The sequence below is a fragment of the Chamaea fasciata genome, unplaced genomic scaffold (genome assembly GCF_029207755.1).
Source record: "Chamaea fasciata isolate MVZ Bird 193981 ecotype frontalis unplaced genomic scaffold, bChaFas1.0.hap1 SCAF_3, whole genome shotgun sequence".
Classification (NCBI taxonomy): Eukaryota; Metazoa; Chordata; class Aves; order Passeriformes; family Sylviidae; genus Chamaea; species Chamaea fasciata.
In genome coordinates this window covers 61,704,495-61,729,042 of record NW_027094088.1, presented here as the reverse complement: position 1 = coordinate 61,729,042, position 24,548 = coordinate 61,704,495, and the positions used below count along the sequence as shown (strand labels likewise).

The window sequence follows — 24,548 nt, the reverse complement described above, 5'->3', positions numbered from 1 at the left end:
CTTGAACATTTCTTCTGTGCCGCATGCCAGTTCATGTGAAGTCTGTTCAGGAAAGGCATTAAACTACTCAACATGCAGAATAGGTTGCAAGTTGTTTGAGGACAATGAATGCAAACACAGAAATGAGATATGCAGTTGGTTGAGATTTGTTTTTAGCTCTTACTGAAATACTTTTAATAAAACCTTTTTTTACTCATGTTGCTGTTCTTTTTGCTGTAAATTTGTTCCTGAATGGATAAGTTTTCAACCTGTGCTTGTGCACAGCATCTCTTATACTGTGATCTCCAGCTGTTACTAACAGAATCCTTGAGAAATATCTGGTGACATCTGGATATTTTTGGTGTTATTATGAAAGTTAGATTTTTAGTTCCTTTAAAAAAAAACAACAACCTTCGCCTTGTCTATTAATAATAAAAAGGAAAAAGGGTAGGGGGTTTTTTTGTTTTTCTTTTGTAAACTACTTTTTTTAAAACTACTTTTGTTTACAGCCATATTAAATTGGTAGTTTGATTCTATAGAAATTGGTGAAGTGATGCAGAGCACCTCGACATTTAAATGGTAGTTTGCAAAGTAACTTTCTTAAGAAAAGCAAAGACTAATGCAAAGACAGGTACTTTAAATCCAAGTCCCCTCCTTCTCTAAGATATCTCTGTTATTAGTCACTTATATAAAGAAGCGGTTGAATTTTTTACTTTACTTTGGTCACTGACTTCTCAACCATAACCACTTTTGGATCACCCCAGCTCTTTTGGTCAGCAAACACTGACAGGTGCCTTCACTTACTGAGTTGCGTCAACTGACTCAACATTAAGATCTTTTTTATGGAGGAAACAATACTTTCGTCTCTCTCTGCTGCTGTTAGAGAAGCAGAGTCACTGTTTCCTTTCTGCAGCAGGGGAAGCTGCCCGTCTTGCAGCCCTCGGAGCACCAATGTTTTTCAAAATTTCCCATCATCAAAGCACCTTTTCCAGGTAAGTTGGAAGAATCTGCCATGACCACTTCAGTGCTTCTGTCCAGAGATCTGTTGGGCATGGTGTGGTGTGTGCCTGGTTTGGCTTTCTGGCATCATCTGTTTACTGATCTCAAGTAACCGAACAACGAAGGCTGTTCCGTGACGAGCCCTTCCATCTCAGCAAAGTGCCTGCTTGGAGGAGCAGTCTTGCCTCTGCTTACGGCCTTTTTCTTTTGTGTTGACACCAATGGTAGCAAGCCAAATGGGATCTAATGGGGGAGTGATCCAATTTTGAAAAATTCATGTACTGGTATTTTTGCTGGATTACCTTTAACCTACATAGTTTTCCAGATCTGGTCCCTGTGAAGCTGCAGCAAATGGGTTTGTGCAAGAATGGGGACAACTCCTGGGGCCAGAATCAGTGGTGAGCAGAGAGAGAGAGAGAGGCACCTTCTTTTGCTGACAGTAGTAGCTTACAGGTGCTGCTTTGAGCTACAGGCTTTGAAATAAGTCTCCTTTTCCTGGAATAGCCTTTTGCTCTGGAGGTTTGCTGTGCTTTTTGCCTCATTGCTGTTGCACTCACCATTCTTGATTTCTGCTGGGGGCTAGGAACTGATGCTCAAGAATGAGGGGTGGGGGAAAAAAAAAAGGAGTGCCTGCAGGTATCCTTCAAGAGTCTGGCCCTTCTAACAGTTTGCCATGTAGGTTCCTTCTGAGAAAACAAACAAATCCCTAAAACCAAAACAAACCAACCAAACCACCAAAACTGAAAGTCTGTATCCCTGTCAGTGTGTTCTCCATGGCCTTGCCATGATGAATTTTCATATTTGCCCTTTGTATCTTTTTATATCTTTGGCAAACAGCATGCCTAAGGTATTTATTTTTAGCTGCATTTCACTTTTATCTGAATGCAATTCTTGAAAGAATTTGATTTGGTGTCTTTGGTACTTCTCATATAAGAAATAATAAGATAGCATTCCTTAAGGTTTTGGGTTTTTTTTGTGGAGGTGGGTTCCAGCTGCATTACTGCTGCATGATGTGTGGCACATTTCCTGTGGGTTTTGCTTTAAATGACCATTGATTTTCACCTACTGTTTTATTGCTTCCTTGCAAATGTTTATTACCATTTGGGTCACTGAGCACTGCATTTCTTTCTGACTGTTTTCAGTCGTTTTAATCAATACTAAAACTGCTTTCTGTTATCAGGAAATTTTGTTACATAGGTGATCTGGGAAAGTGGGTGTTGAGCAACCCCTGTATGGAGCAGCCCACATCCCCAGAGCTTTCCATGTACCCTATTGTTGCTTTGGGGTTGTTCTCAATTCTTGCATTTTGTTTCCCTGTGTTAATTAAATATTAATTTTAAAGGGTCTTCCTCTTTTCTTCATGGAATTTAAGTTTTATGAAGAGTATTCGGTTGAGGCAGGGAGGGAGGAGTTTATCAAAGTTTTGGAGAAACTTGAGATGTGTGTCAGCCAGCCTTGTGAGCTTACTGTCCTCATCAAAATAAAAGAGTTTTACTCTGGTGTGACTTTCTATGCAGCTTCTCTGTAACATCCTCCTTTGCTGTGTAACTGCAGTTCCCTCCCTTTTTCTTGCAGTTTCACTCAGCTGATATGGAGGGGAGTGGTGGCTCGAGGGGCTGGCATTAAGTGGGGAAGAACAGCTGGGAGCCAGCGCTGTCTGGAGGTGACAGGGCAGGGCCATCCCTCCCTTGCCAGGGCTTCTGTGCAGGGAGAATGACTTGTTGAGCCACTTTTGGAAGAATTCCTAGCATGTGTAGGAGCCGTTTGGGGTGATGAATGAACACCACAGTAGGAGAGAGTATTGTCAGCCGAAGAAAGCAGGAGGAGCACGATGGGAGTGTGTTATGAATCAAGTTGGTATTTGTGACAAAATAGTTCTGTGGTGCTGCTCTAATTGAATAAGCCTATTAAGTGAACTTCTGGCAAAGTTACAGGAATCATCTGAAGGGAAAGATTTCTTCATTTTGCCTTCTGCCTAAGGCTGTTCTTTGAGAGCTTACAGTAACTAAGTTTATAAGGGACAGAATCAAATAGATGCCTAAAGCAAGCAAAATAGCTTTTCAGAATCCTTCTCCTATGGAAAAGATTTTATTAAACTGCTGTCATAGCAACAGAGTGCTAAATACATCATAACCTCTTTTGCTAAGTAAACGCAAAAGATAGAGATGCTTTTGCCTTTGAAAATGGAAAGTTTGTTAAGGGGGGAACATTGTAGTCTTAAAGTTAGGAAAATAAAAACTTCCTGGCAGCTCAAAACCCTCTTGAGATTATTGAGGGATTATTCCTGCCCCCTGAATAACATAAAATATGTTAGATGGGATGTTTAAAATTCCCTGATCTAAGTCAGAAAACTTGGCAGAGGAGATGAACATGTTTTACTTAATCTAGGAACTCATTTTACCAGAAAGTGTAGTGTCTTCAAAATTCCAGAACAACTTTACTACAAATCCTTCCCTCCACATTACAGATGATGAAACAGATGTAGTGACTTGGTTTTTAAGCTAATGGCGGTAATGGGAAGAAAATAGACATGCCCTGGATTGTCAGTACAGCACTTCACTCTCTGGAGCATGCCAGCTTTTTTGAGCGTTGCTGCTGGCTGACCATCTGTGAAGCCTGGTGCTGGTACTTGTTGTCAATTAGTAACAGGAGTTCCAATAAAAGTGGAAATTTCCAGCTTTGACCTGTGCTGCTAATATCAGAGCTTTCAGGAGTTGTTTTTTGTCCTTCAGAATGACCAGGTTATGGACACTTTTGAGTGTTTGCAACCACCATACTGGAACCACATGGTTGTCCTTGATAACTTTTTCAGAATTCCTTTTTTTTTTTTTGTAAGTTTTTTCCTTTCTGTGGTTAGTTCTTAAAATATCTGGCAAAAGATGTGTTCTTTCCCTTACATATGCCTTAATAGTCTGTTTTTATAGTAAACATATAGCCTTGTGGCTTGCTTGTTTCCAAAACAGGACATGTGCCAACCTGAAATGGCTAGTGTTCCATGAAGTGTGCTTCCTTGCAGGGTGGATGCTGTTCACGTTGAGGAAGATTTCTGAGGGTGAATGGGTTTGTGTTTGTTTCTGTGCTGATGTGAAAGTAGCTGCACTGGGGATGTCTGGGTGAAGTGTTACAGTCTGGCAAGCAAACTGACTTCCTTTGGCTTTGCAAGCAGCAATGGTTTATTTTGTCTAAGATTTGCTTATTCTTCAGGTTCCACCGCATGGGATGAGAGCACAGCCATGCCTGGAGCTGGCTGAGTCCTGCTGGCACTGGGCTGGGTGAAGGGGAAATGAGTGTTCTGTGCAGGCTGGAAGAGAATAGCTGATTAAGATCACACCAATGGGTGCCTAATGAAACTTTTTACTGTAAGATTTCTGTAGGTAAATATGGAGGGGGTTTGACATGAATTTGATTTATTTAGCTCTTCCAGATGGGTGGAAAGGCACAGAGAGTAGAAAGAAACTAGTATATATTATAATCAGTGCAGAGATTTAAATTAAAATTATTAATTCTGAAGTAAGTAATTGGGGTGCATATCATTTTTATGTAATGGAATCTTAATGGGGATAAAAATATTAAGGTGTGTGAAGTGTTTTAAAGGTTGGGGTTTTTTTTTTAGTCTTACTGTATATATGCATAAATAGATTGTAAAAAATTATATTTGAGGAGCCTGATTTGTTTGTGCTCTGCAGGATGTTAAGTATGATTGTATGCCAGATATCAAGGCACATTTTAGAGGATGCACATTGTGGAAAATTTCTAAAGGAAAACTTCAGCTTGTCAGCTGAAAGATAAAAAGATTGTTTCTCCCTTCCCCCTTCTTTTGTGTATATTTTTTGGAGGGCCACTTTATTAGATGCTTTTGTTTCTAAAGCAAGAATTGTACAGAGTATATGATCTTTGTTAATCTAATACATCATGAAAAACATGCCTGTCTATCACAGGAGTTTTTTAGAACATCCTATGGTATGGACCTAGTGCTCTTCGTCTGTGGTATTATGTATTGAATGAGATCCTACTGAATTGTCTGTTAGACACCTTTATTGAATAAATGTTAAGCAAAACAAAATGAAATTTCTAGGAAAAAAGTTACTGTCAGATTTCCGTGTCTATATTGTCTCAGTGTCATAGTTGCTTTACTGGTTGCTTATAGTTTCTGGTGGAAGTTGGGCGGATAACATCACCCCTCTTTTCTCTGAGCAGTTTTCCTTTTACCCTAAGTGCCTACCTTGTAAGTGTAATGGGAAGTTCAGGCTGTTTTATTCTAAAAACTGCTTGCCTTTCATAGACAGATAGAGTTGGATCTGGAAGATGAAGTAGGCCATTTCTTAGCATCTTTCCTAGCTCTTTTCCTGTAAGTCAGTGCCCAAGGTATTAAACAGTCAGTTGCAAATTAATTTAAGTATGCACAGCTAACCTTGCATTTTTACCTGCCTACTCTGAGATTGTGTCCATTTCAGATCATTAGTCTTCATTAAATTAAATGATCTTTGTATTGCACTAAGTTTTGCTTTTGCTGGTAAACTTTGTATTTGGACAAAGTTAGAAAATGGCTTATTGGTTGTTGCTCAGAAAGCATTTGTGGGGCTGGAAAAGGATCCCTCTGTATAAACTCAGAAGAAATGTTTTGCCTGTCAAAATCAATTAGCTTGAAAAATGTTATCTGGTGTCTAAATGAAATTACAGATGTGTAAGACTTTCTTCATAAACAGGAGTGTTTTTACAGATGTTTGTTTATCCTGCCCTCCCTATTTCTTTCTTTCTTTTCTTTTCCCCAGCAGCTTTCTTAGTGGAACACAATATATCCATCAACTGATACTGAAAACCACGCATTTTCTGCGGCAACACTTTATGATTCACTTTATACATCTTGTTTTGCCTGAAAGGCTGATTGAATTGCAGAACCTGATCAAACTGAGGGGTTTAATTTTTTGTTGTTGTCGTTGAATTCCCTCTTACGTTCATAGCTATTAGGACAAAACTGAATGTTGGATTTGTTTACAGACGTCCCCTTAAAAACTGAACAAACCCACTCAAAATCTTCCAAAGTAGTTGAGAAAAGAAATAATTCAACAAATTGTGTTCTTAAAACCATTGTCCATAGCAGCTCATGAAGGTTGGGAAATTACCTAAGAGCTGGGAGAAGAGTAGATTGGGCTTTCAGCCCCCACCTTCTTTAGGAGGTGACGTGTTTGAAATCTGAGCGGGAGAAGGACTGGCAGCTTGTCTGGGATATACAGGTCAGTGTGAGAGAAGGGTGAGTGGAGGCTGAAGGAGGTACCTCAGCGGGATGGAGTTGAAGATGCAGTAAACCCTCCAGCTGTGCTCTTCACAGCCCAGTCTCTGCTGCACTGTACCAGTGTGCATTAATAAGGAATTGTCTCGTGTGTGTACAGGTCTTTGCTTTACTGCGAGGGTGCATAATGTCAAAAAGCACAGTAGGTTTGAGGATGCTGTTACGGCTTTAAATGCTGTTGAAGGCTTGTTTTGGTTCCTTGGGATATTACAGGCAAGGCTTTTCAGGAGTAGTGAATTGGAAGGGTTTGGGTAATTTTTACTAGGCTTTAGAAACCTCTGGAAAAAGCATCTTACAAGCAGAAATTATAACCCTAGACAGAGTTGTAGTTACCCTGAGTCCTGTCTGGAATGTCATAAATACTTGGTTTTATTTAGTCTTTGTTCCTAGTGCCAATGTTACCACTTTCGGAGTTGGATGGTCATGGCCATGAAACAGAGCAGTGAGCAGGAGGAGTAAGCTTGGTACTATCTGAAAATCTGATACCTGCCATGGGAATGGAATAGAAATTATGGAGTGCCCAGATTCTTGATCACACCTGAAAGATGTCAGTGGCGCTGTCTATTCACATTAGCAGCAGCTGTGTGCTGTACATTGTGTAATGAGCCCCCAGTGTGCTGTGGTAGTGGGAATGCAGCAAACTTGAACACTGAGGACAAGAACTGGTCAGTTGCATTGCAGCGAGTCAGTTCAGACTCTGCTTTCCTTTTTTCTATCACTAGTGGACCAGTTCTGTTTTAGCACTTTATTCTAAAAGATGCCGGGGGCATCTTTGAAAACTCCAGTTCAAATGAGAATGTTTTAAGGAAAGTACTGACAGAAGCTGTTAATATTGTCACCAGGACTGTTGACCTCTAGAGAGGTTTTTCTCTTTATGCTTTTTTCCCCTCTGCCATAAAGGGTTTTGTGTTTCCATTAGTGGCCCTTTTGTTGTTTTGAGATACTACATTCGTACTACAGAAAGCTTACTTAACTGAGTTTGTGTTCAAAACAAATAGACTGTGAATCTGAAGACACTCATCTCTGATGTAGTGTGAGTAGAAATGGGGTGCCAGTGGATGCTTGTTAGTTCTTACCTACTGAAGCAGGTGATTTGGGTATCCTGTGATATACACACACACAGAAAGGTCATTGAGTGACTAGAGTCAAAAGTCAGGGATGTGGCTCATTTAGAAGTCTGGAATCGGGTATAACCATGGTAGGAATATGCCATTTCAGCATAGAGGGCTGCCTTGCCAAGATTTACACCAGAGATAAATATACACATTGTGCATGCAAAGTGTTTGTCATGTTTTATGATTGCTACAGCAGCCTTTCATAAGGGCTGTGGCTTATTAGTTGAAAATAAGCCTCCTTTGCATATGCAAATTTTCATTAGTCTTCTTTAACATGCAGTCAGTTTAAACACTTCATTTGTTATATAAATGTAGTCACTTTTATCTTTTATAAATCTCTGTATGATGCTTCTATATGTAGTCAGGACTGAATGCATAAATTTCATACACAGTAACTGTCTCTTTCTGGGTAGAGCATGAACTACTACTAGTGGTTGTCTTACAGATCTGTGGGTTTGAATGAATGGGGAACCACAGCATCCTGCACGATGTGAATCTTCCTATTTTGGGAAGCATTAAAGAAGTATGTATACATACAAGTGTGATAGACACAGTTTGTAAGACTGTATTTTGAAGTGTTTCACTGGAAAGTGTTGGTCACATGTAGTCTGAGAAATTGACTTTTCTCAGTCTAAACATTCTAAACTTGGAACTGGTTCTAATATTTTATTTTTTTAAAAAGTGTGTACCCTGAAATGTCTTCCTAAAATGTGCAGTTTCTCTGTGTATTTATTTTTATGTTGTAGCCTAAAAGAATACATGAAAAGCATATAAACATAGAAAGTGGAAGACAGAATCTCTGAAATTCCTGCATTACATTAATAACAATGTATTGAGTTTTCGCTTACGTAAGCTACTGCTGTGAGCTCATATAACCTTTTCCCATTTGTGGTGACTCACTGCTTGTCTGTATTTTCTATGCATAATTCTTCCTGTGCACAAAACTATTTTCTTGGCATCAACAAGATAAATATACTACTCATTCCCTTAGGTACCTCCTAACCAAGAAGTTAATGTACTGAAGAGATGGACCATTAGATAGATTAGATTTTCATTTTGTGTGCTATGAGTCAGTGATTAACTGGGAACTATTTTAGTGACAGTGACCCTCAACCCACAGTCAGTCTTCGCTCTTACTAAGCAAACTTGGTGCTGTAGATGGTGATTTAGCAGAAAATTCTGTGTTTGGATTCCTGAAGCATCTTTCTCACTTGAACTGTGCTTTAAGGAGTCTTCTAAAAAGATAATACTCTTGTTGCTATGGTGATAAGTTGGAAGATTTATAGGCAGCTCATTAAAATTTCTCTCAGAAGAAATCTAGGCAGCTGGAAAATGTTCTGGCGCAAGCAGTTTGTGACCACATTGATAATGTTGCAGAAGGAGCTGCTGCGTGACACTTGGAATACCAGCTGGTGTGGGCTGTGCCAGAGCAGCTGTGGAGTAGCATGAGTGGCTTCTAGGAGATAGCCTTGGACAAAAAGGAAAAAAGTAGAAAGTTTGTACGAGAACAGATGGTTTTATGAAGCAGGAGCAGTGGACTGTGGAATTGTTGTTAGCTGTTGTGTTATAGTACATTGTGAGCTGAGGATTTATTTTATACCGGGCTTTGTCTTGAAAGCATGAATTCAGTATCTTGTTTTTACATTTAGATGGATGGTCCTTTTAAAAACCCACAGCTTTTCAATGGTTTGTTTTCCCTGTTCCTTCTCCTCAATAAACAACAGTAAAAACTTTACTACCTTTTTTTTTGTTCTTGAGAAGATATCCTTGAGATTATGATATAATGGAAGAAAAGAGTATGGAGTGGGATCGTCTTAGTTACCAAGTTATTGATGCAAAGTGAGTGATTTTTAAAGGGTTGTAAGGAATTCTGATATTAAATTCATTTTTAAAAAGATCAATTTAGAAAGTAAATTAACTTGTCTCTAGAGGTTGACTAAGTCTTAATGTGGGTTTCTTTTCTTGATGCACAGTTTGAAAAAGAAAAGGCAAGTCAAACAAACCACCGAGGCTGTCTCTGCCAATTCCCCTGGATCTCCTGATTCCAAAACAGCTTCTGAGAAAGATGATGAAAGTAAAGTTATTTTGGAGCAAATCAGTTCCTCTGAAGACAACTGTAAATTTTCTGGGGAAAAGGAGACTGCTCCAGACAAAGAAAAGAAAAAGAAAAAGTACAATCAACTGAAAGACATCAGACGCACAGAACTTAAAAGATACTATAGTACTGGTGAGTTAATGTCAATGATGTAGTACTTTAAAATCTGTTTCTTTTGATAGCTTGCTAATGGATTTTTCTCATATTCTGTAGACCTTTGTTAAAAGGATAGTTAACTTTGTATATCCTTCCTATAAAAGCAAATGGAATTATATAGTTCAAAATACCTGCTATCAACATAAACCTTGCATTCTCACAAAAATACCTATATCTTGTTTCTCAGTTCCAAAAGTCAGTGTTGTTATAGGCAGCAGTTAGTTTATTATTGCATTTTATTTTAGTTATTTTTAAGATTAGTCTTCAATCTTTTGTGGGGTTCAGTGTTTTTGTCAGGGCTATTTCTTTCATAAATTGATGTATACTATTTAAGGCTTTAGTCCTAATTCATATTCATGCTTGTTGAAGTGTGAGGAAGTAAATAAATTAACTACATTTTTTTAAACAAGATGTCAAAGGGCTTGTGTGATGGCTTGTTTCCCCCTCATGCTCCCAGATGTCTAAGAAACTCATTTATTTATAAATTCCTTTTTAGATTTTTTTGCAAGTACTTCAGAAAAAAATAATTGTACATTAATAATATGAGATGAGTCATATACATATCTGTTTGCAGTTCTGGTTTCTAATTTGTTAGATATTCTTAATTGATTTTAGATATGATTTATGAAATACTTCTCATTCCAGATTTTGTCTCGGTATTTTGTTGGAATGAGTTCCTAGATTTGGAGAACTCTGGTTCCATCTTGGAAGGAATCCTTTCCCAAAGAGAAGAAATGGAACAGAAAACTATAGCTATCCTCAAAGCAGACTTCTTTGCTGCTCACACAGTGTGTGCATGGATGCCTGACTCCTAAGGAGTCCGCTTTAGGGTAAAAAAATCTGCAGTGAAAATGTTGTTATATGTTGAGTGGTTGTGCAGACCAGCCCACAGCCGAAGAGTGCCTTTTATGAGGCAGTATAGGCCTTGCCATAAAGAAGATAAACCTTGGAGTAATCCTTCCCGGCAAGCTCAAAGGTTTACAGTGATCAGGCTGCAACTTTTGGGAGACTTGAATGTGATGAGATCAATAATTTGAGAACTAAAAGAAAACTTTCTTCTCTCTCTCTGAAGTTCTGATCACACCGTTCTGGAAATAAAATTTGTAAAAGGCAAACTGGGGAACTGTTAATGAACAAACCTGTAAATTCTTACTGCTTTGGTAGTATGCCAATATAACAAAACCCCAATCATACCAAAATACAAACTTCTGCTGCATTCCTAGTAAAGTGCTTCTGCTAAAAGCACTTGTTGGTTTGTACCATTTAGAGGAATTTAGGGGTTTGTGAGGTAGCTGAATTTTGTTTCTCAAGTTTTTCTGGAGTTAAATTTAAAAATTCTGCAACAGTTGGCGCTTGGGGTGGTGAGATGGTGGGGCAATGGGATCACTCCCTGTCACTGAAGAATGTGACAGTGCTAGCTAAGGAGAATGTAAAGATGTCTTCGAGTTGTTTTTGACTTGTGATGCAACAGTCAGTACAAACTCAGGTTTTACTTACATCTGTTTCATAAGTGTTCCCTGGTTCATGTGAGCTGGCATCATTACAGGGTGACTTGAAATGCTACTGATCATCATGTAGGTGTGCGAAGTTCCTGGGTTCTGCAGAAATACAGAATTTCTGTTGAGAAATAATTTAATGCTGCTGTTGAGCTGAGCACAGACCCAACTGGCAAAATGCAGAGAGATAAAAACCTCCTTCTTGTTTAAATACCTTCTTTTGGTTGTTCCTAAAGGCTTTCACCCAACCAGAGCATCAAATTGCAGAAGTGAAAGTTCAAGTAGAGGCTGAAAAGAGATGATTGTGAAACAAGTGCAGTAACTCCATGTGCAACTTTCAAAATAAAGTCTTTTCAGTAGAATTGTTAGTTGCCATGGCACTAGACTACATGGCTTATACTGCCTTCACCCACTGCAGCTACCGCTCGCAGGGTTACCTGCTTAGCATTTGTTACTGCCGCTCTCCAGAAAGCTGCCACCTTTGTCAACATCTTCAGTAGTTTCTGAGAGCTGTCTGTACACCCACAGCAGTCTGAAACAGCTGGACTTGTTTAAGTAGTTTGTTTTTTACCTGCGTATGTTGTGGCAGAGGACAAACCCATCTGTCTCACTGAGCTGAGTTCTGCCAGGTGTATATTCAGCAGTTCTCTGCTGGAAGATGTGTCAGCTGCAGTGGTGGGAAGGTACTGCCAAATCTGTAAAGGCTTTATCTGTTCATTGTTGATATACTTCCATATGGAAGTGTCTGAGAGGGATTATCCATGCGTATATGTCTGTGTTAATTATTTAATGTCAGGGATACATATACCTCATTTCCCTCTCACCCCTTCCCCATCTTTTTTCCCCCTCTGACTTGTCCCATTAATGATGTTTCTGAAGTGCTCTTACTAAAAAGCATGCACTCTATCTCTGCTAACCATTTTTCTATTTATGTTTTCTGAAGGGCTTGGGAGTTTTGGTGTCTGTTTCTGCCCAACTATCCAGCTTTGACTAACGTCTAAAACATGTCAGGGAGGTTGGAGCTAGGTGATCTTTGAGGTACCTTTCAACTTCAACAGTTCTATAATTCTAACTTTATGAAAATCTGACATGGGAATTACTTCTTTATCAAAATGCTTCAAGTTTTCCTCAGAAGAAAAAATTGTTAAATGTAGCAACAGCCTTGCATATTCCCATGATACACCCAAGCTTTGTGGCTTAGTGGAAGTTCTGTCATTAGATGATTTGAGTTCAGAGGAGTTGTGTCTGCCAGTCTAACAGAATGAAGACCACTGTCCTCTGAATAATCTCCCTTTCATATTTTACAGGACAATAAATCCTTCTTTATTTATTGTGCTAAAAGATGGGGGAAGGAACATAACATCTCATTATGTTGTTCCTTGCACACCACATTCCTTTATTAGAGGCTTGTGAACGTGTTTGCCTTTTTGAATTTGTAAATGCCATGACATCCTGACTCCCACTTTGAATGCTGCGCTTTTTAGTAGATTCCTGCAGGCACCAATGCTGTTAGGAGGGTTTTGTTGACTCAGTAAATTCCTCTTCTCCGGTGGAAGGACTAATGCAGCTTCTGAAGGCTGTGCAGAACTGGAGGTGGTTATGCCTTCCAAACTTTGTATAGAAAAGTGTGGTTAAAAGACTTGAATTATTTGAGGAAGGTGGAAGCGCGGCGGTGCGGCTCCTCTCCTGCATCCCGGTGCGGCTTTGTGTTAATGCTGGCAGCCGGCGGGTGGCGCCGCCGAGCCGAGGAGGAGGAGGTGCGGCCGGGGCATCCTCTAGGAAGGGATACTCCAGCATCCCGGCCAAGACTGTTCACTACGGTATATCATCTTGCACTGTGGTGGCATCCTTACAAATAACCTGAAGGTACACAGGAAGGATCATTTTTCTTGAGGCACTGCTAAGTGGCTGAGTAGGTCCTACTGCCAGAAGGTTTCTCCAGTGTTGCCTTATAGCTTCTTTTCCTCTTAGCACTTGCACGGTTCTTCACTGCAAGTTCCATAATAATTTGCATCATTCAGTCTCCAAATCTCATCCTGCAAGACGTTGCCTGGCAGATACAGCCCTTGTTCTCTTGCCTTGAAACAAGAGATGCTAATACTGCTTGTTTTCTTTTTTTTTCTTCCTTTAGAGCAATGGAAATAACACTCCTTTCTCTATATTTTTGCCAAATCTTTTGTCTTATGTGGTAATCTGCTTTTTAACTTTGTCTTACTCTTTCTGCTGTGGTTGCTGCAGAAAACAGCTTTCAGACTTCTGAGGATATGTCTGTCTGGCACAATACAGTGGTTGTGTAGGTGCCCTGGCAGCTGTACTCGGTGCCCAGGATGCTCTCCTCTTCTTGGGATAAGCCAGCTGACCTGCTTTTGCAGCTTGGCTGCTTGGTTCTGACATGCTCTCTCTGGGAAACCTGTTTTTGTTAAAAGATGTTGATTTGACTCCTCTGAGATTAGGAAACAACAATTCCTGTCAGGAGTTGCAGAACTGGATGAAAACATTTGTGTTGTGGTGCTGAAGACACTGAAGCAAGTGAAAGTGTGAGCTTCCAAAAACAAGCAGTGTAACAGTGGTCAAAAATTACACTGAATTTCATCCTTATATTTACTCCAGCGTGATACAATGTATCTTTCTATCAGATGTCCATAATATTCCTAGATTCCACTGATTCTGCCTGAAAATCTAAGCAGGCAACATATGTGAGGAATTGGTCTCTATTAAAGAATATGTCATAAAGAAAAGTCTGGTTTAGGTGACTTGGCCCATATGGCAGAGTTACTTTTGTCAACAAAATAAAATCCACTTGACTAGCTTATCATTCTGCTGTGTAGTCATAAGGCCATCCTTTCCAATTCACTGCATCGTGTTCAGTTTTCTGCAGGAGTGGGAGGTGAGAGTAACAAAACTCCCTCTTATTGTAGGCCTGATTTACATCAAAACAAGCAGGAGTCCTAAACACCATGAGAAGGAAAGTGGTATACGTCCATTTAATGAGATAGTATGTCACATATTGAGCAGGAGGTGCCAGAGTATCTCCCTAGGGCTAGAAAACAGATTTCTTTTTTTCTTTTTTTTTTTTTTTTTTTTTTTTTTTTTTACTTGTTCTCCCTTCAATCCCTTGAGCAGGGAGTGATACAGAAGCAGTGCAGCATGTGTGCAGTTACCAAGCCTCTGAATGTTCTGGGTAAATGATCAAGAACAAATTTTAGTAAGTAAAGCAGAGAGGGCATAGCAATTTTCATTACTCATTACGTGGTGAGATTGCGCATGACTGGCACAGAAACAGCACAGGCAGCTCCCATGACACCGGAATTACTTTGTTTCAAAGATGAAAGTTGCTTGCAATGCAGTGAAAATTTATAGAGAATTTAAATGTAATTAAATGGTGGGACACTTACTGAACACACATTGCATGATAGGTCATCCGCTAAGTAGCCTTAATCTGAATGGGACTTTTCAATACAGACTGAGTTAAAAATGGAAACTTCATTCTGCTTATGAGTCCTGGTTTTGTCTTTTGTATTACCTGGTACAGAACAGTAAGATGCAGTTGAGGACCTAATTACGGTGTTATGTTACTCATAAAAAAAGAAGAAAACCCATATAAATTTTTGCTTGTAGCTAGCTAACTGTAATTAGCCCTCATCTCTGGGGGCTTGATTTGGTCAGCCCTATTAGTGTAGCAAAGTACTTCCTACTCTAAGTAATCCAAGTGGTTTATAAAGTGGGCTACTCAGTGTTAAGTTGCTTGATACAACAGTAAGAACAGGATCTAAATTCTCTCAGGTTTTGAGCCCTTGCCTTAATGTTTGTGCTTCAGGCCAAAAATGACTGTGGATATAAGGAGGGGTGAAAACGGAAATAGTATGTTTCTGTCAGAATGAAGATCTCAAACAAAATTGAAGCAGCGTTGGAAGTAGTCAATTTGGTTATAATTACCTGTGTAGAATACAGGGGGATTGGAATAACTTGTGTATGAGGGTAAACTGAAGGTACTGACTTGGGCAGTGCTGGTTGGGAAGCTTCGGGAAGCTGGTTTATTAGCCCTGGTTATAGAAACCATGTGGAAAGAATAAAGTGAGCAAATGACTGAAAGGCAGCTGTTTTCAGGTGACTTGTTTTGGAATGAGACAGAATGGTCTTGAATCCCAGTGGATCAGTGTTAAAGCCACCAGGTTATATTCAAGCTGTGCTATTAACAGATGTTTGCTCGAAACAGTTGCACAGGGAAAGGATGGCTTGTCCATAGGGAGGAGAATTCAATCTGAGCAGTAAGTACCAGTAGTGATGTTGTTAGCACTTAAGTTCTGAAAATTTGTGTGGAAATGTCTTAGCAGTGGGCAAGCTCCCCACGTGTGGCATCCTTTTCAAATTCTCATCTAAGCTTTTGTTTGTTGTTAAACTAAGTAAAAGATGCAAACAGTTCAAACCTGATGTTTTGTGTGTTCTGGGTAGGTATTGCCCATCAACACAACCTTGGCATTACTAGCACCATGCTCAAAGCAAATGTGCTAATCCTAGTGGCACACATGGCAACCAAATCTTGAGATTTGTTTTTAAGCTGTTTTAGGCTGTTTTTAAGTCTCCTGTTAGAAGGAAATGAAGCTATATGGATATAAAAAAACCAACTTGTGAACTCACCTGTTGATAGTCAGTAATCTGATGTATATTTCAAGTAGGAAGTAAGGGAATTGAATGGGAAAGTAAAGGACAGGACATGAAAACTGCCCAGGAACATAAAAGTTAAGAATTTTTTAACTCTATTAAGAACAAATGAGAAACTAAAAATAATTTTAGCTCAGTACGTGATACTAGCAGTTGAATTTTCAGTTATTTTCTGGTGCTTCTGACAGCAAGGAAGATGAAAGGAGAATTGATCTATTTATACACTGTGGTGTGATTTTCTTCACTCAGTTAGAAATGGAGGTAAACAGTAGCTTAATAGACACAATTATTTTTTTTAATTGACAGAGCTGTTTTTCACATAGGAATCCTGAGAGTTTATTGATGAATTTGTGATAGCTATTGTGGTTTATTTCAGTAAGCCTTTAAAAAAGGTTGATACAAGATTTTTATATTCCTTCTTAATTTTCAAATAGTCAAGGCAAATTGCATTTGTAAGCATTACATTGCTAATGTCATGTACTAGTATTTTGTGAGGCCCTTGAGTTTATATTCTAGAATCTCTCAACTTTAAAATTTAAATGGAAGGACCCTCTGGTAGGATGACCAAGGGTGTTTAGCGCTGAATGGGTCAGTAGCTTTCTGTGTGGTTTAACACTTTATAGGTGTGGGGGGAAGTGCCCATCAGGAGTTACCAATGCTGAGTTACTTGCATTGAGTGGTAACTTGAGTACAGGCAGATTACATGTTTAAAGGTAAGTTGTAGAACAAAGCTTTCCAGGATGAATGGCCTGTTAACTATGACAAATTACTTGGGTTACTTGATGTGCCTATTTACCTGACCATAAACTTGGAAAACATTTTGGAGGCAAAAAAAAAGAAAAAAAAAAAAAAGTACAGTTACTTGAAAGTTTTATGCGAGTAAGAAGGAATTACAGTGTGACTGTGTGACTGCTGCTGAGCCAGTGTATCCAAGCCTGGTGGTGTGTGTGATTCCAGGGTGAAGAAGTGCTAGAGGAGCAGTAGGAAAAGCCCATGCCGTTTCAGACCAGAGCCCATTTAGTGTAGCGTGTGTTCTCCCAGAAAGGCCACACCTGGATGTCTGGGGAAATGATGAACACAGTGAATTTTGTAAAAGCGTCCACATTACTGTCCTCTTCTGAGCTGGTCGTGGTTCATGCATTTAGAATGCTGCATCATATGCTTGTCTTGCCTCTCCCTGGGCCTGTGCACGTTTCTGCACTATCTTTTGGTGAAGAGTGCACAGGTTTGTTACCATTTTTTTGAAGAGCAATCTTGCTTTTGCTGGCTTTGTTGAGTGGCCTTGGGTTCTTGTATAAGAAACTGAACAGTCAATCCCTACTCACCATCTCCAAGACTCCTATGATTTTTCTTGTGCATTTCTTTGTTGTTTTCTGGCTGGCTGGTTGGGTTTTTGTTTGTTCTTTTCTCTGTAAAATATCCCTCTTCCCATAATTTCCTTTCCAGGCTAAAGATCTTCAGCATTCTTTACATGTAAGCTGTTTCATGGCTTTTCTTTTCCTTGTTAGCCTTCTCTGGACCTCCAAGACCCAGAATGCTGTAACAGGGGATGTTTTTGCTCTTAATTCAGGTTCTGTCATGGTTTACTGTGTGTTCTGTTTAGCACAACTCTGGGAAGAAGGAAGATGTTGAGAGACTAGAGGGAGTTGTCTCTCCCTTGAGACAGTGCTTCTTGAGGGAGAAAAAACCCAAGAGCCTTATCCTAAATTGTTTGTGTAATTGAAATATCATAGAAAAGAGCTTTGACAGGCTCAGCAGACCAGGACATGGAGAGAAACTACTAGTGGAAATTAGAAATCAGGGATACCTTTTTAACTGTGGTGTAAATTACTGAGGCAGAAAATTAAAAAGTGGTGTTTCTGTCATGGGGGAAAAATACCAAGATTTGCTATTTTACAAAGTTACATTCCACTATAGCAATTACTCAAAGTAAGATTTAAGGCAGTGACATCTTGTGATGTATTCTGGAAAGGTCAGACTAGAGAATGACAAGCTGGTGTTTGGTTAGCGAGAACTGATCTCACTGCTGAAAGACCCAGGTGTGCTTCCAAGGGCTGTCTGTCTTCCCAAGGCCTGACTTTTCAGAAGGAGTGAGCACTTATGTTCTTAATTATATTTAAACTCAGATGCACTTAACATCTCTGGAAAGTGGTCCCAGAGGAAGAGAGGAGGGGTGTGGAGCGATTGGTCCCATAGTCCATGGTGAAACTGTGACAGGTCTGCGTGTGCAGAAGGTGAAAAGGAAGCATGTCAGGAGAATTAATAAAAAGAGTTGTCATATCTGCCAGGGATAATGAAGGGAAATATGTCTTTGTGGTTAGCAAGTTTGTCATTTCCAGGATCCACTGGCTCATCATGCCTGGGCTAGTCTGGTTTTACTGGGCTGTGCCAGCTGTCTGCTGAGTCTTGTGCTTGCTGAGCACGGGTGCACTGTGAAGTTGGTCCTGAGTACCTGCAGGGCACGTGCAGCTCTTCGGAGGCAGTCTTGGTGGTGTATCCTGTGCTGGGGTAAAGAGTTGGACTCTTGACAGATCCTTCTCTTTCGTGTTTCCAATCATCCAGACAGATTGGATCCTTTGCCTCTTCCCCTACCCAGGCTTCCAGAACCCGTACCCTGAGGGCCTGCGGAGCAGCCCTCTGCAGCACCCACTTGTATCAGCTCTCTCCCCAGTGACTCACTTTCACTTTCTCTCTTGGGATTTCTGCCCTCAGGGAACAGGCAGAATATTCTCATTTTAGTTTTAGACATTCTTCTTTAAGACAGGAATATTCATAAGCCAACTATGAAAGGAGCACAATATAGTGCGTTTGAAATCATGTTGCAGATCTTTTGGCCTCCAAGCAGAGGCATGAGATAGTTAGTTATTTTTAGGGGATCTGCGTAACTCAGGCCTGGTATCCTCAAGGCAGGCTTTTAATTTCTCTTCTTCACCAAGTTTCCATATTGTACTTTAAAAACACTGTTGAAAGCTAATATAAATGTTTTGAAAAGCAGCACTCTCTTAACTTCCATTTAAATAATAATACAAAGTTAAGCCAGATCTTTTTGATTGTGTAATGCCCTCACTCCCAGCTTTCTCTACTGACTTTCCCTAATAGCTTCTCAGCCTGTTGGGACATGCTTAGGTTCAGCAGCATGTATAAACTGAGTTGCTCTTTTCTGTTGCTTGTGAGAATCTGTGTGATGAAGTGATGACAGCCAGCAGCACATCAGATGCTAATGTCATCTCCAGACATGAAAACAGGACATGTGCCCTGTATCTTCAGAATCTTTGTGATTTTCATCTCTCTTTTCAATCTTTGACCTTGTAAACATCAGTCAGTAGACAGGACAGTGCAGTGGTTGATTTGAGGAGACATTGTCCTGGCTGACTTAATGGCACAGCCTTCCCAGGTAACCTGTGGTGTGTTCAAGCAGCAAAATAAATGAAGGAAACCATCCATGTGTAGTGTTAAGAGTTTTCTAAAATGTCCATATTTTCTCTTGTGATGCCTAAGTATTCCTTCCTGCAGCTGTGCTTTGTTGACAGGCTGATTTTCCTCACTCTGTATTGTCCTTGAGTGCCTGATGTAGTGGATAGTCAGAAGTCTTATGGTGATACTTTAGTGAAAGATGTGTTTAGATTCTGACATGTTCCTGAACAGGGTTCACAAGTAATGCTGTCAGACCACAAAGGAGCTAATGCCACTTCTTGAGGAAGAAGTAAATAAAGAGGAAGTTTAAGTTTCTTTAAATATTTGCAGTTTTTCATGTAGAAACTGCAGTATGTGAATATTGTGTGAATATCAATAGTCAAATTTTTATTGAAGTGTGCCTAAAAATACCTAATAGCAGACGGAGTTACTACCTTTTTATGTCAGTTCTTTGAACTGATTGTCATTTTTTGTTGGGACTCTGTATTTTTTGGTAATCTCTTTATTCCTTTGAAAGAAATGCTTGAAAAATAATTAGTGGACAATCAGTTTTTATTGAGAATGGAGAAAAGTTGTTCAAGGCATAGATATTTCAGAATTATGTGTCTGGATTTGAACTGATCCGGGAACTGCTATTTTCCTATGTCAGGAGAAGTCTCACTAATGAAGGAGCACAAGTGTGGTTGTGATAGATGGCAGCTGCCCTTTTGTTTCAAGTGACTTCAGCAGTAGCGAAGGAGGAAGCCAATTGATATGATTTAGTAGAGTAAAAATATGCAGAAGTAAAGGTGAGGGCTTGTCAGGAGACTCTGGGGGAAGTGGATAGCAGAAAAGAAAAACAGATACCTGAGTTGGTGAGAAAGTGTAGGGATTTTTTTATTTCTCTTTTAACATGGTAGCAGTACACTATCCTACAAATCTGAGTAGGGAGTGTTTCTGTCTAACTTGCTGGCTGTCGTCAGGCACATAGGTCTGATCAGATGGCCAAAAAATGTTTTTATATGCCCCCTAACTGCTGCACCTGGCTAAAGGAGGGAATGGGGCTGGAGTGTCTTTCTCAGAGGCTGCTGCAACTGAAACGTCAGAGTGGGTGGAAGGTGTCCCAAACTAGGAATCTGGCCCCTGTGCTGGTGGGGTTCACCCACGCTTGACAGGAGCCAAAAGAAAGACTTTTAATTTAAAAATAGTAATTTTAATGTGAGTGCTATTCAGTTCATCACTTTGAGAGTCATGAGAAAAGCCTTTTTTAAAGCATCAGAAGGATGTTTTAAATCACAATTACATCATCCTATGCACAACTTTGCACATAGCAGAATTGCTGAAAGTTATTGAAATGTCAGGGGAGAAAGTAGGAATGGAAAAAATTGTTCAGATAAACTGATTTATCTTCCCCCTCTATCATCCCAGGAAGGTCTTTCATATTCTTGAGATCTCTCTGTTTAGAACCACTTAAGTGATACTTACAGTACTTCATCTCTGTCACCATAATTGGTATCAGGCCTCATTCACTGATACGGAAACTACTCCAGGAAGCTTTGTTTGCCTAATTTCTTATCCATACCCTGATTAGGTTACTCTGAGGGATAACTGTTCTCCCCTGAATTTGTTGTGTTTCAGATTCCTTTAAGCTACCTGTAGGTTTTCACTCCTTTGTCCTGGTGCTTGGCTAGACTACAGTAATATAATTTTATTGCTTTTAACAAATCTGTAGTAGAGATGTGGGACTTGAATGTCCTGAAACAGCAGTGATGTACTGAGCAGCGTGGAAAAATGATTAATGTGTGATGGGGAATAATGACTAGTATCACACAGGTTTAAGGAAACCCTCTTTTCTGTCACCAGCACAGGTTATTGGTTTTTTCATAGCTTAAAATTTGTGTTTGGTTTTACTTCCTGCACCTCAAAAAGGATGTAGTAGGAGAAAAAAAGCTAACAAGAAGTCCAGGCTGTGTGATCAGAGAAACAGGAGAGTCCAAAGTATCACAGTATTAGTCAACTGGAAAAAGTGAAGTAATTAAGAAAAGATGGTTGAAATCTGCGACGTCATGAATGATACGCAAAAGGTGAATAATGACTATTTGTTCACTCTTAAAATAGCATTAATTAGGATGCTTAGTGAAATTAATTACAAAATACAAGAAGGGAAGCACTGCTTTATGAGCACATCATGTTAGTGTGGGGTTCATTGGCATAGAGCTGGTGTGAAGCTCTTGAAGGAACAGAGCAGTTTAGTGAATGCTGTTACTCTGGGAAATCCGTGATTTCTACAAGCCAAGGAGCTAATCAGGGGAAAGATTTCCCTAGTTACATGCAGCTTAAATCTTTGGTAAGACAGAAATAATTGAGTGAAATGGACTTTTGCACCAAGTATGCCACTGCCTCTATCCTCTCAGGCTACAGAGTTTGTTTGCCGGGTGTGGAAAGTGGTCAGTCCTTTGTCCCCTTATTTGCTTCAGCATTCCTCCTGGCACTAGCAGACATGAGGCTGACTGGTGGCTCGGGACCTGCCCGGCGGGCTCAGCTGTCCCTGCCAGCGCTGCCACACCTGGCACTGATCTGGGCTGGGCAGGCTGGTCTGTGGCATGGGGGTGATGGTGATGGTATCATCCTGCAGTGGTGCTGGCCCGTCCTCTGTGTGGGCAGCCCAGGAGACTCCCAACTCTCCTTGACCTATTCTATCTACTTACCGAGCTATTTACACAGTTGCAGAGGTGTAATTCTCCTATCATGTGTCAAGGTCTTTTGGGTGATAAACTGATTGACCTCTTTATCATACTCCTTCAATAGTTGCTTTCCAAATTACTCTTAGGTAACTTTTTTTTTTTTTTTGTAAGGTTTCCTGTAACACTGCTAAACAAAAAGTCAAGAGTCTGCTAGGAAACTGAGATACAAATATATCATTAAGGGCAGAAAAATTCCCATTCTAGACCTGTCTGTTTTCAGTCAGCCTGTATTTTCTTTCCTGTTCTCACTTGGCATTCTTCTTCTCATTGCTTATTATTTTACTATTTTTACATACTTCTTCATTTACAAGTTTCTCAAAATCACAGAGAGGTTCAGTCCACCCACTCTGCACTTTGCCTAAAAATGCGGTGTGATCAAATTTGCATTAGCATCTAGTCACTTCTGTGGCTGTGCAATCCCATCTCCAGTATACATGCAGTGCAAGAATATTTGGGAGGCAGGGCCGTGAGTCATTTCACCACTAAGCAAATGTTCACGTTCAAAAGGTAGCCAAAGGCAGTTGTTTAAAGCCTGTGGAGCTCTTCATCTAGTTCTGACTAAAAGAAACTTGGTTCCTGAGGCTTCCATCATGCCTGCATGTGCTCTGGGTGCCTTTGTGGCTATATTAGAGCTACCTGCCTTCAGATCAGGTCAGAAAACGTTTGGTTTCCTGGAGGAGAAAGGAGAGAAAGCAAAGGGAACTGAAGAGACAGTTTATTGTGGTGTGTTGCTTTGCCAGGCTCTGGCAAACAGTTTACAGTTACTCTGCTGTAAACTCTTCATGTAGAGCATGATTTGTGACCTTGGCCTCACCAAGTGTGCAGTATGTGGGCTTACCAGTACCTGTCAAGTTTCATGGATTCATTGCAATTTTTTCTTCTCAAGGTCTGAAATTTTTCATTTATGATTTTAAATCTTTATATGCATAATTAAAAGCATAGACTACTTAAGAATTCACACTATTCAAATAATTAGGATGTGGTTTTGAATTGCCCGAAGCTGTCTGGTAGTTAGGCATGATGTATGGACAGTGTTCTCAACCCTTTGTTGATGGGATAGAAGAAAAAAGGGGGCACTAGGGGGTAGAAGAAAAAAGTATCCAAACACAAAATGTCAGATTTTGTTTTCAGAACAAATAAATTCGCAGACTGTGACTGCTTCTTTTAGCTTGTAGCTTAACAGACTATACAACACATATTCTTGCACATAGATGTGAAAGAAAAGTGTCTAATTGTTCAACTTATTTAGGATTTATTAACAATTATTGACAAAGCATGGTATTTTGTTTAATCTAAACTCAGCTTGTGTTTCAGACTTCTCTTTTTCTTGTCTTGCCGTTAGAGGTTTTCAACTATGTGTGCATATTTAGTTCACTCTTCTCTGTTGTACCACACTTGTGTTCAGGACCCTGCTAAACAAACAGGTTCACAGTCCTGACAACCAAGAACTAGAGCATACTATATATGTCCTGTGAATACAGTATTTCAGGTTATAACATTTTCCTAGATAGTATTTTTTCATCTCCAGACTTAGCAGGCAGTGCACTTAGGAGGATCTGGAAAATACTGATGTTTCCCAGAGGGAGAGGAACGTGTCCTACCTCCCAGGTAGGAAGCTGCAGGGGAGAAAGTTGTCTGTATTGCTCTTTTGTGGTCTTTTTGTGCCACAGTGGCCTAGGGGTTGCTGTTCCTGGTCAGCTCTCCATTTTCAAACACAAAGCTTTGGAACAAAAAATGTTAAGCTAATAGCAAATATTAAAAGCCCTTCAGAGAAACTGCTTTTATTGCATATCTTTATTTCTCCCATCTACACCCAGGCTTTAACTTTGTCGCATTCAGCAGGTGCAAAATCTCTCTCTCTCTCTCTCTCTCCCTCTCTCTCTCTCTCTCTCTCTCTCTCTCTCTCTCTCTCTCTCCCCATCTCTCTGGCCTACTTTATTTTTATTCCCACCCCTCCAAGGTCTTACTGGTGCATGTCTAGTAGTGTGAGATTGTTGCTCTTAACTGTTTCCTGCCATGTGTACTGTTTCAGAGATGAGTAAGGGTAGAATATCTGGAAACTTGTCTACTTTTTTCAGCTAGACCAAATAATTTACTAGAAGGTGAAGACTACCTTTCTTGTCTTTCTCCAGGGAGAGGTCACTGAAAGTTCAGGTAGTCTGCCTGCATGGGTGTGATATGCAGTTGTAATTATAGTTACCCTGGACTAGTTGAAGTGGTATCTCCTGGTAACACAAAGCACTGTGAACTCAGTAGCTGGCAGGGTTTCTTCAGGCAGGATTGTGCCATATTGGCAGTTTTATGTAGGTAATGGATAAAACATCCAGTATTTGTCAGGTTTTTTTGTCTGTCATGCTGTCATTGTATTTCTGATGGTTTAATACTGTGCGCTGCTAACGCTTCCATTACCTATTTTTCCACACACTGCTTTCACTTTGGTCAGCAGGTGGTGTGACTATGGTGAAAATACAAATGGTCAGAAAAACACAGTAAGAAAGCTAATTTAAAAAGTCTCAATGTGGGTGTCCAGTCTCAGAGATGAAGTGTCTGACATCAACTGATGCTATGTTTTGAAATGCTGTCAGGGAAAATCCAGCATCATCCTGATCTTCCTTCTGC

The 24,548-nt window shown here is 40.0% G+C and overlaps 1 protein-coding gene across 11 annotated transcripts in view; it reads left to right on the top strand.

Moving 5' to 3' along the window:
- Positions 1–24,548, top strand: part of NCOA7 (nuclear receptor coactivator 7) — an 86,501-nt gene that overhangs the window by 35,837 nt on the left and 26,116 nt on the right. For 7 of the 11 annotated variants that reach the window (XM_066179248.1, XM_066179247.1, XM_066179249.1 and 4 more), the window contains one exon: positions 9,357–9,610. In XM_066179248.1, the coding sequence (XP_066035345.1) occupies positions 9,357–9,610 (254 nt within the window). Of the gene's footprint in view, positions 1–893; positions 972–9,153; positions 9,223–9,356; positions 9,611–24,548 lie in introns of those variants that run through there. The other 4 variants (XM_066179254.1, XM_066179244.1, XM_066179253.1 and 1 more) reach the window with 3 other exon arrangements.